The 10,431-nt window shown below is 39.6% G+C and overlaps 1 protein-coding gene across 1 annotated transcript in view; it reads left to right on the top strand.

Moving 5' to 3' along the window:
- The window catches only part of GRIP1 (glutamate receptor interacting protein 1), an 83,136-nt gene that overhangs the window by 30,940 nt on the left and 41,765 nt on the right, over positions 1-10,431 (top strand). Inside the window, exons 7-8 of the mRNA XM_010181768.1 lie at positions 6,313-6,460; positions 8,068-8,237. Of these exons, the coding sequence (XP_010180070.1) occupies positions 6,313-6,460; positions 8,068-8,237 (318 nt within the window). The remainder of the gene's footprint in view (positions 1-6,312; positions 6,461-8,067; positions 8,238-10,431) is intronic.

The following is a 10,431-nucleotide window of genomic DNA, read 5'->3' as shown; positions in this document are numbered from 1 at the left end:
CGAGGCCAGTACTGTGCATCAGTACTCCGTGCCTGCTTTACTTCTGACCTTTACAGTCACAAAAGTATAAGAAATCAAATAATATTGCTCCGAATGACTGATGATGGCACTACCCAGCTTTAGGGCATTTTGAATGTTGTTCCTGTGCCCTTTAGACACTGCAGAAGTCTTATTCTTACCTCTCTTTCTTGCTGCTGCTTTCCTTCTTGAAAGCATTGACCCATGATCCCAATCTCAATTCCTTAATTAGATCATTTTTTAAAAAATGTAATTAACATTCCCTTTATTGCAAAATGGAGATTAGGGATTTGTTGAGATCAGATTATTTTTGGAGTACAAGAAAAGGGTGTTACATAAATAAGCAGCTTCCCATCCCCAAAAATTTAGTATTCAAATAAGCATCAGCCAGCTCTGTGTGTGTAAGGGAAACTTGGCTAATCATCTAATCGGTGTTAAATATAAGTGAATAAAAATGCCCCTACAAAGGAAATCTAAAATGTTAGCAAGATAGCCTAAGGAATATTTTAGGATATGGCTGAAAAGCAGTGCTAGAAGTGGGTTTTTTCATCTCTCTGCATCTGAGACCTGGGGAAAGAAAAGGTGTTAGAGGAGAGACACACAGAGGAAGAAGACTGACGGAGAAAACCTTCTCCACTCCCAGCAAATCTTTCTGTCGCGCAGTTAAGCAACTGGCCATTTGTGGGTTTGGCTCTTGTTTTGCTGGCAACCATAGAAAAGACACTTGAAGGAGGTCGACCACCTGTGGCTAAGGCCGTCTCAGGGAAACATGAGAAGGGAAATAACAAGGCCATGGTACAACAGGAGGTGATGAGTCTTGCTGTCACAAATAGGATACGATCTTGCCACTGGACTGTCAGTAGCTGGGACAAGTGTATCAGTCTCATAGAGAGAGCATTTTAATGGACACAAAGAATGTTCTTTCAGGGTTGATGATCTTTTTTTGTAAAAAAAAAATAGTCCTTAAGAATACAATAAGCAGACCACATGGAGGATGACAGGATTCATTAAGCGCAGTTTAAGATACTCTTTGACAGTAATGAATAGTCTGTTGGTTAATGAAGAAAAATGGATGCGAATGCACTCAGAATCCCTGAGTGCTTTTGTGCTGCTCCACTGTCTGCTGAGAAGTGCTGTAAAGGGCATTGGTCTATATGGAGAGTGTCACTGCTAAAGCACAGGTCTTAGAAACAAAATTCATCCAGTCTGTCAGAAGTGCTGCTGGTTCTTTGGGTTGGTTACCTGAGGTCAAACTTGTACAACTGGCCTGGATTTTAAGTGCCCTGTGAGAAATGTATCCAGTCAGAGGTTTGCATTTCAGCAATCTAGCTTTCCAAAGCAGTGCTTCCAACTACCCTACACCTGTGCACTGAGTGCTGGCGGGTGTCTCAACCTTTCCAGAGTAAGAACCAACTGCAACAGTGCATTTTGTATTGGAGCCTTTCTGTAACTTGCAGTGACTCACATGCATAAAAACACACGCCTGCCCTACATTCTGTTGTAATTTTGTTAAAGAAAGCAAGTTCAAGGAAATGTCTGCATTTAAGGACTTGTGAGGGTCCTTCTGTGAGAGTTTACTCAACAGGGGACAATCAGTGGCTGTCCCGTATGCATCAGAGCAGTAGCATGTATGATTGCTAAGCGGGCGCTGGAAAAAATCATTGATTTTTGGGAATTAAAAACAGAGCACAGAGAGAGCAGAGAAAAGCAGGAATAAAGTGTAGGACATTTGGAAGTCATAGGGGGGTTCAAACTGATTTCTCCAAACTGATTTGCTGTAAATTTTCCAATGTTTTGCTATTAAAGGAGTGACAGAGATTTCAAATTTTTCCACTTCCCCAACACTCTTCCTTAACTTCACTAAAATACATCTCTGTGATATACCTAGCTACTGGTCCAGTCTTTGGATATTGGTAGTGGAAATTGTGGTTTGGGGGTAGAAGGTGTTTTTCCATTTAGGAGGGTTATAGAAAGATACATAGGTGTCATATGGCCTGAGCTTAGTGAGGCCCATTGCTCAAATGCTCTGAAAATGTAATCTGGGTGTTCCTTCATTTTAATTAACAGTATGCTTTCTTGACTAGTCAGAGCATGAGGCATATGGATAATGGGCATAAAAATTATATATAAGATAAAATAGAGAATTGGGTGTATTGACAAGAACCAAATGGACAAAAGACAGCTCCTACATGAGAGAGGTATTTCTCCACTTACAATCTATGAGCTGCAAAGATTTTGTATGAAGGGAACAAAGAAAGATGTGAGGAGTAGAAGAGCATTCTCTTTTTTTGACCAAGAAAAAATATTTCTATGAAATACTGGCTTCCAGTTTGACAGGAGTGAGACACATTTAGATCTGTGAATGCATTGCTACAAAAGCATTGAAGCTTTGCATTGGGAGAGCTGCAAGGTTTGAGGAATTATGCATTTATTTACTGCTCCTAACGAGCACAGACTTGCTGTATTTTTTTTACTGCTTTCAGTCAGAGAATCACAGCAACAGAGAAGTCTACATGGACCTGCTATGTACAGTTTTAAGGTGAAAAAATTCTTAACCTGTGGACACCTAATAGGGAAGAAGCTTGGTGAGAGGAAAATTAGTGTGACATAGTAAGGTATCCACTTGTTTGTCACTGACATCATTGCCAGAATATACAGCAGCATCCAGGCAAGATCAATAGCAGCCTTGTGGAGCTGTGTGTTTCAGTTGGTTCAGCTGACTCTTAAAGGTCATAATCTGTTTTGACATCCTTCCTCCTTGTCTGGCTCTTTTAAGCTGCTCGAAAAAATTATCTGTATCTTGTGTTGACATGACTTCTGAAAGTAATAAGAAAACACCCAAAATCTTTCCGTTAGAGAGGTGAGAGGCTGCAGAACACAGATAGAGCACTGAGCAACAGAACTCAGTGTTCCTGCAGGATCAAGCTCACAGTGTAGCAGCACTTCCCAGCTTTGAGTACAAGAAGGCTTTGGGAAGAAAAGAAAGAAAAAGGCATCATAAACTACTAAAGTTTGGTTTCCTATGGATTTGGTGGTGCTGTTGATGGCAAGATATGACTGAAGCTTTTCCCTTTTCTGGGCATTTGTAGGTACTGTTTCACATGTAGATCCTCTGCTGCCTAATACAAGCAGCTCACTTTTTGGCTTCCCCGCTGTGGGTATCCTAAAGAGGTTTTCTGTCCTCTGCTACCCACCAGTTGTTGAACTGGACTGGACAAGCCCTGAGGATAGGTAAGGATGAGCAGATACACACATTTACAAGGACATAAAGAATCACATGTAATGTGATCACTTTATCAGGCTAAAAAAGATTTTTTTTCAATTTTCAAAATCATTTGTGCTTATCTTTTGAGGTGAGGGAGGGTGGTGACGCTGCTTATCTTATCCAAAACTTTTTATGTATCATATAGGATATATTTGCACATCATGAGAGTATAGTCAGAATAAAACCCCTTGTTGCCAGTGATTTAAGCTGTCAGATAAAAAAGGTGTGCTGCTATCTAGCTGAAGAAATGTATTAGCATGCAGAAGGCAATGCTGCTTCCTCTGGGAGGTTTTAATCAAGCCTCTTGTACTGATTGAGATGCAGTGCTCAAAAGTGAGAAAAAATGATTAACAAAATAAAAAATCTAGGGCGTTTTTCATGTGAACATTCATCAGTATATCTCATGTAATTACATAGCCAATAAATCAACATAGTGTGTAAGTGCTTCAGTCACGGTGTAAATATCTTAATGACTGAAACGTCTTCACACATGAATAATTTATACCTGTATGATTCATTTTTCATATCCATGCTTTGCTTCAACATGATAAACTAATCCTTCTCTGTCGGGGAATGTATGCTTGATTATTGCCTTCTGATTTCTCTTCCTTGTGTTTATTTTCCACAGTTAGACACACTCCATTTCTTCTCTTCTGATTCCTCTAATGTAGTTATCTTATTTATTCATCCTGTCTGCCTTGGTTTGCCTTCCCTGTGCATTTCAACAGGCACCTGGGAAATAACACTAGGACATAAGCTGATCATGCATTTCTCAAGTAACTCTGGAGCAGCATCTTGAAAGATTTACTTATTCTCGACAGATATTTGCATTTCGTTTCCTCTCCTCAAGGCAATCGTTAGAGACGGAACTTGTGACAGGCCAGTAACAAGTTGAGCTTTGCCATTTGCTGGATCGATGTGAGTTCAGTCCTATGCACGGTACTGACGACAAACACGATTTGAGTCTTCTTCCTGTGTGTTTGTAAATGCGAGCTCCAGAAACCACTGGAATATTCAAGAAGAAAATAGTTGTTTCTCAGTGCAGAAATGGGAATTTGGAATTCTTAAATTCTGCTCTGCTGAGCATGTTTATTTGGCTGTATGCAAGTCACTATGTGCATCCTGCCTTACTTAGACACTTAACCAAGGCATCTCAGGCAGGAATTGGATTGCTATAACCTCCTTCTTCAGTTGCTAGAGAAAGACGAGTAGCTGCTGAGGGCAGTTCATCCAACTTCGAAGCTATTTAGAGCCGAAGTTCCAGGTAGGAATGCTTCTGGGTGAACTCTCTTCTTTTGGATCACAATTTAAAGTTTAGTTCAGATTTATAGAGCAGCTTATTTTGGTAGTTCCTGTGGAAGTTCAGCCTTTAAAAAGTCAGTCCCAGTTGGGCACAAAAATGAATCACTCAGAATTTGTGGGTGCTTTTCAAAAATACTAAATCTCCCCTTCAAGCCCTCAGGTTTCTAACTGGAAAAACGACAACAGAAATACTAAAATTATTTCAAGTTGTGTGGGAAAAAGGAGTTCTATAATAATTAACTGATGCTTTACATGGTATTACATGTTATTCCATCCAAGCACCCTTTTTCACTTCTTATACCATACGCTTCTATATTCAGTTTACCTATGTTGTGCTCTAGTAGGAAGAGCACCTGAGCTGTGTGTTAGTTAATCAACCTTTCATTTCGTATCTCGTATCATGGTATATAACTTGCTAGTTTTGTACGATAATACTCTTTCACAGTCTTTCTCTTCTGTGTCAGAATTACATTTTTGGACTAATTTTCTAGATTGAAGACTGAATGGATTATCTTGGCATCTCTTTTCTTACGTACTTTGAAGCCCAGCTGCACTTCTTTTACAGCTTCAATCTTAGGGACTTCTGAGAGATACCGCAGTTTAACATTTTCTTAGTGTTCTTACAGCAGACTCCAGTACTATGAATGCGAATCTCTCCTGTTTGCTAATAAGACATTTGGTAGCTTTACTCCAGCATGTCTTTGGCTTATTCATTTTTCCTTATTCTGATTGTAAGCACCTCCAAAAGCTTCTGATATCACTTTCTTTGTCTCAGTCTTTGTATGTCCTTAAAGGACACCTTCACTTACTGTATCTTAATGGACTGAGATCACTTGTTGATTGGTGGCTGTCGGTTAGTAGGAATTCTCTGGCAGTCTCCAGTATGTACATCACCCTTATCACTGCCTGCTTTGTTTTGGCATTTAGGAAGCAGCCTGCTGTCTTTTTTCTTTGCGCTGTCTAGCACTTGTCTCTCTTGGGCATAGTTCCTCACCACAGTCATCAATCATGACTGTTGCTGCTTCCTGTTTTTCTGCTTTCTTGTTTCGATGTTGGTCATTTACTGTCTGTGCCCTGTTGCAAGGCAGTACTTTATATCCAGTGACAGGATATTACAAGAATCTTCTGTACATCCTCACATGCATTTTGCTTTAACTCCTACTGCTTCTAGCTGTCGTATCTCCTGCACTTTCTTCTAAATTGTCCTTTCTTTTTGTGAGAAATTTCTGGTAGACCCTTGCTTCACCTTTTTCGTTTAATCGTTATAGCTGTTGTCTACAGACCTTGCCCTTCTTTTCTGAAAATTAATTTAGCATCCTTCTCTAACCTATTCAGTTCATATTCTCTTTCAGACAATTTTCTACATTTTTAGTAGTTGTGTTTCTTCAGTATGCCTGTTTCAAATTCCAGGTCATTTGTAGCTTAGTTGTGCAAGAGAGTGATCTGCTGACACATCCTGGTTCCCTAATCTGGCCTATCTCTAATTCTGACACAGTCAGAAGCTTCCCAACATCCCAGATTCACAAACCTCCTCTTGCTTTTATTGATTTCAACATTAAGAGCTGATTCTTGACACCTAAACTGTTGCTATTCCAGGATTTCTTTATGTGGCATGTTGTCTGGTCAGAGAAATAGAATAGCCATGAAGATTTTATGTGAGAAAATAGGAAAATGGCGTAAGTGCCACACTGGTATAATACTGATCTTTTGTTGTCTAATTTTAACAGATTCAGTAGCAACAGCGTCTGGGCCACTGCTAGTTGAAGTTGCCAAAACTCCCGGTGCTGCTCTTGGGGTTGCACTATCTACCTCGATGTGCTGCAACAAGCAGGTCATTGTCATAGACAAAATCAAATCTGCGAGTATTGCAGACAGGTGAGTGTGACAGAGGGCTGACACTGCAGGTCCATACATCCATTCTATTCCTGCTTTCATTTGGTTTGGTTTTAAAGGAACCCTTCAATTTTTGATGAATTTGACTGAACCAGATGCTCTCAAGGTTGCTAGGTCTTAAAATTAACACTTTGTCAGATCGTTGTTCCATACTGCCGAGTTTAAGACTTCCAGGGCACCATTTACTTTAGCTCATTCGCGTAGTATTCAATGACAAAAGCCAGCCCCCACATAATATGTGACTTGTCTGCTTGCACTATGCAACACAGAAGTTGAGAAGTCTGCTCTGACTGTTAAATGCAATGCTGCAGCAGAGATTAGTATTTAAGAAAATAAATAGCCTGCTGGAATTCTTAAAGTAAGCATACAATATGGAACAGCTGTCAAGGGAAGTAAATTTCGAGGCTCTGCAACCTTGAAGTGTTCTTTTAGAATATATCATTCATTCTTATGGCACAGTGAAATGGAACTCCTTATGTCTGGATTTTTTTATTCACATTTTAGAATATGACTGAGGTATTAGGAAGACTGGCTTCTGTATTTTGGAGTTATTTTGCAGTAATTTTTCCACTTCATTTAAATCTTTAAATAAAACCATTTAAACAATTTTTTTTAAAGTTAGATATTTTACCCCCATGGTCTAAGCCTCTGTTCACAGAGCTGTGGGATCTTTTCTGGGGTGCGTGCGTGTGTGTGTGCGTGTGTATGTGTATACATATACAGTATATTTCTGTATACATATCTCTATCTAAAAAATCCTTAAATATTACGTTTCAGCAGCAAATTCCTCCTGCATGTCCCCAGTCACCCTACCTTGTAACTCCTCTTTGACAACGGTGCTTTTGGTAGCACCCACTTGTAGCAGTGAGTCTACAGCTCCTCTGTGGGCTTTTAGTAGAAAACTTTGAGAGTGGCGGCCATTGATCCAGGGGTGTTCTCCAGTTCAATGGTGCAGGATGCTTTAATTTTCTCCCTCTGTTTTTTCCCATTTCGCAGGGGGTAACCAATTAAAGGAGCTGTCCACTTGACTGGTACGTCGGGATGCTGACTGCTGTGTTTGCATTTCTCAACTCATCCAGTAGCCAGTCTCTTGAGTGCAGCGAGATTTAGCAGATAGCCCCCTCCCCACCCCACTCCTCAAGTCACCATGCTAGCCCTGGTTTCATTATTTGTTTGACTACTGCATAATTTCATCATCATTTACAGCTTTTGTACTGATAAATGTTTGAACTGTAACTCAAAAAATGATGAACTGGGTGCTTGTGTGAGGGATATGTGACCAAGTTATTTGAGTCTCCTTAAGCTCTTCTCATTTTATTCTGCTGTCATTCACACATATTTTTATAGTCAGCTACCCCATTACAGTTCTGTGAGTGATGTCTTGGCATATACTGTATTAACTGAATTGTTTTTAAGGTTTGTATTAATAGATACTAAGTCTGACCAGTGACAATGCCTACAAAGCACAAATCTCTCTCGAAAAAAAAAGAACACGCTCATAGTTGTCATGACCAGTTTGAAGGCAGTAAAACTCATTTTCCAAGTGAAGAGCATAGTTGATCATACCAAGTTTTTCCTCTTTTATGTAGATGTGGTGCATTACATGTAGGAGACCATATACTGTCCATTGACGGCACCAGCATGGAGTACTGTACACTGGCAGAAGCAACGCAGTTTTTGGCTAATGCAGCGGATAATGTCAAACTTGAGATCCTTCCTCACCACCAGACACAGCTAGCACTGAAAGGCCCAGAGCACGGTAAGAGGATCTGTAGCACCAAACACCCTTTCTTTTTCTGTCTTTTGCTTTGCCTGCCCTTGCTGAATGTCCGGGAAAGCAATTGCTGCAGTTGTGTCTGTAAATGTTATTGCAGCTCCCCAGGTTATGCTTCTGCAGTTTCTGAGAAGCTCTGTGTTTTCTTGGTCTTAATGTACCCGCTGAGATTCCTATGCATAGAGAGGGAAATGTTTTACTGAGAAACAGCTCTGCATACTTGTAGATGTACATAAAGACACCTGTTGTTGCAATCATTGTGAGGGCAACTAGGTACTAAACTAGGTAGTAAATGAATCTCTAAATTGCTTCTTAAATGTAAAAGGGGGGAGGAAAGACCACAGCCAACTTCTTTTCAGCATAATGACTTGATAGTCTGTTATGACCAGTTCATTAATAACACCTGTTTTCCCCTAAAAAAAACTTTTTTAAAACCTCTATTTTCTCTTTTTAATGGCGTTATTATTTATTGCCATCATCTTTTAAAATGCTTCTGAGATTGCTTCATGGGTTCATTGTCAATGCTTATGAAAAAGGTTTGTTTGGAAACCGTTCCCTGGATCCCAGCCCTTTTTCACCGTATTTATCTCATACCAACATGCTTGAAGAGAATGGCCTTCCATTTTCAAATTGCATACATAAATTATATCCTAGTATTTGAAGATGGGAGCTGCCTGTCTTGTCTTCTAACTAATCCTGAGAAAGTAGCTAATTCACAGTATTCATAAATTCAGTCTAAAATACTGCATGTTGATGGGATGTCAAAGAAGTAAGAAGAGTTATCAAATACACAGACAGCAGATACCTGTGTTGCAGCATGAACCAGTGAGTGGTACCATTTTCTGAGCCTATGGTACTGTGCTTCTGCCTCCTTGAAACCATGACAAGACTTCAGAGGCCTAGAAATGTCTGTTATGGTAAATGTTCTTGTACATCTAAGCTCCAGGCTGTCCCTGGTTAAGCGGTGCTCTAGTCAGTTTGTCAGAGTGGTGAATATTGAACTGGTGGCTGAGGAGACTCTATTTTCTCCTAGACTAAGGTGAACAAAAAGTAACCCTTGCTATACCATGTTCTTCCATTCTTCAGCTGCACTTTCCCTTTTCTAATTAAGCCATTTAGAGGTGCGAAGGAGCAGGGAGTGATACTGCAGAAGCAGAATGAGATGGAAACAAAGTTTTGCTATATTTTTCCATTCTTTTTGGTTATGACTGCACATTGCAAACAGTTCTTTCATTTTTTTGAAGCAGAGATGTCACACAATCCATCTCTCACTGGTTAAAGAACCTTTGAAGAGTGTTTCTTTTGGGACGTTGAGGGCCAAAGATTTGTGTAGATGATTGTGTTACTTCAAGCAGTTGGTTTCCTAACCAACATTTAAAACAAATTGATGCTGTTAATGTGCTAGTCACCTTGACTCAGTGTAGGTGCTTAGAAAAAGTAATGCTCTTGCCATGCCAGAGTTAAGAACTGGCCATTATGAAATCATATCAAGGGGATCTGCAAAAGCTACGTAAGAGCATCTCCCTAAGGTAATAAAGTTGCTTTCTTAAGTAAGGCAGAATATCTACGATGTTTACAGCCCCTCACCAGATGGTGCTACTCCAATATCATGACCGATTCAAGATGTAACATGCTTTATGGAAGGAAGTACCCTCTTGGAAACAACCTTTCATCAGGTGTAGTATGGCCTAGATGTTGCAGTTTGAAAAGCTCCCTTTATGTGCCTGGGATAAGCTGAGTCATTAGGACTGTATCTGTTGAGCTCAGTTATTGGTCTTATGGGAACATATTAGGAATTTAAAATGGGCAGGAAAGTCAGTATATAAAATAAATTGAAATTTTAGCCCTAAAATAAAATGGAGAGCCCTATAAAAGTTCAGATTTTTTTTCATGTGTTTTTTTCCTTTATACCGTGTTTCTAACATTCGTTTCTCTTGCTGCTCCATTAGTTTTATGTTCGCTGTACACAACCCTGGGTTGGAATAGCTCAAATTATCTCTAAATTACTACGGTTACACATGATAGGATTTTCTTTTACAGAAATTTTTTTGAATTGAGATTGTCCTTCTACAAGCTGAGAAAACTGAATTTGTGTACCTTCCCACTTTGTAGGACATTTTTATCTCAACTCTCAGTATGAAAATAAAACAGTAAAAAAAAAAATCAAAGACAACCAGAT

This window comes from Mesitornis unicolor, unplaced genomic scaffold, assembly GCF_000695765.1.
Source record: "Mesitornis unicolor isolate BGI_N332 unplaced genomic scaffold, ASM69576v1 scaffold1973, whole genome shotgun sequence".
Lineage (NCBI taxonomy): Eukaryota > Metazoa > Chordata > Aves > Mesitornithiformes > Mesitornithidae > Mesitornis > Mesitornis unicolor.
This window is presented reverse-complemented; position numbering and strand designations above follow the sequence as displayed.